Source organism: Myotis brandtii, unplaced genomic scaffold (genome assembly GCF_000412655.1).
Source record: "Myotis brandtii unplaced genomic scaffold, ASM41265v1 scaffold435, whole genome shotgun sequence".
In the NCBI taxonomy this organism is placed as follows: Eukaryota; Metazoa; Chordata; class Mammalia; order Chiroptera; family Vespertilionidae; genus Myotis; species Myotis brandtii.
Genome location: NW_005366635.1, coordinates 272,994 through 273,904, shown reverse-complemented (window position 1 = coordinate 273,904; position 911 = coordinate 272,994). Strand labels below are relative to the sequence as shown.

The 911-nt window shown below is 62.6% G+C and overlaps 1 protein-coding gene across 1 annotated transcript in view; it reads right to left on the bottom strand.

The window, feature by feature from the left end:
* LOC102251931 (E3 ubiquitin-protein ligase HERC2) overlaps positions 1-911 on the bottom strand; it is an 86,271-nt gene that overhangs the window by 40,087 nt on the left and 45,273 nt on the right. The window contains 3 exon segments of the mRNA XM_014546210.1: positions 8-90; positions 217-364; positions 874-905. Of these exon segments, the coding sequence (XP_014401696.1) occupies positions 8-90; positions 217-364; positions 874-905 (263 nt within the window).

The following is a 911-nucleotide window of genomic DNA, read 5'->3' as shown; positions in this document are numbered from 1 at the left end:
GCATGGCCACTGCCTCCTCCGCCAGCGTGCTGCTGTGCGTGGCTGTCAGCGAGGCCTGCGGCCGGGCCCTCCGCCTCCGCAGGGTGGACTCTGAAAGAAGCATAGCACAGGAGCTATGTGGCCCCGCACACCAGCCGGGCCCAGGACAGGACTCCGTGGCCCAGGATAGGACTCCGTGGCCCGCACACCAGCCGGGCCCAGGATGGGGGTGCCCACCTCTGAGGAAGGGGACGTCCGAGGAGCAGGTGGTGAGCAGGCTGCCCAGGAACCCGAAGAGCTTCTCCACCAGCCCCTCCATGTCCTCGGCCCGCTCGGCCTTGTCCCACGAGGGCAGCACCGCTTGCAGGAGGTGTAGGGCCAGGATCTGTGCGGAATCAAAGGGCCGCGTTAGAGAAAACGCTGCCCGACACACAGGTGAGAATTTTATTTTCTCTTCACTGTCCCTATAACGGGATTAACCATGTGAAGACTCTAACAGTCGTTATTTAACAGCCAAGGACACCCACGTCGATGAATGCTATGGGTGACCAAGGGTTAAGAAATAAACGTTACAGAGGCAGGTACTCGTTCAGTTAGAAAATAACTCCTCTCGCTTCACTCTCCTCAAGACAACCCCCAGCTCCGACGAGCGGAAGAAGGAACGCCCGCCGACACGCAACTCCCTCGGGAGCCGAGACCCACGGCCCCAGCTTCAGGTCGACTCTGGGCCCTTCTGGTTGCGCCAGGGATGCTGCCCGTGCGCGAACCACTGCGCACACCAGTTAGGCCTCAGGTTTAACACGTCTGCTGTGCCGGTCACGCCCCTTTCTGCACCTGTCGAGCCGGGAGGGCTGGTGCCCTGATGCCACCCTGAGCCCCGACGCCGCACCGTACCTGACGCTGCAGCGAGGCGGCCGTGAAGGGCGCGTGTC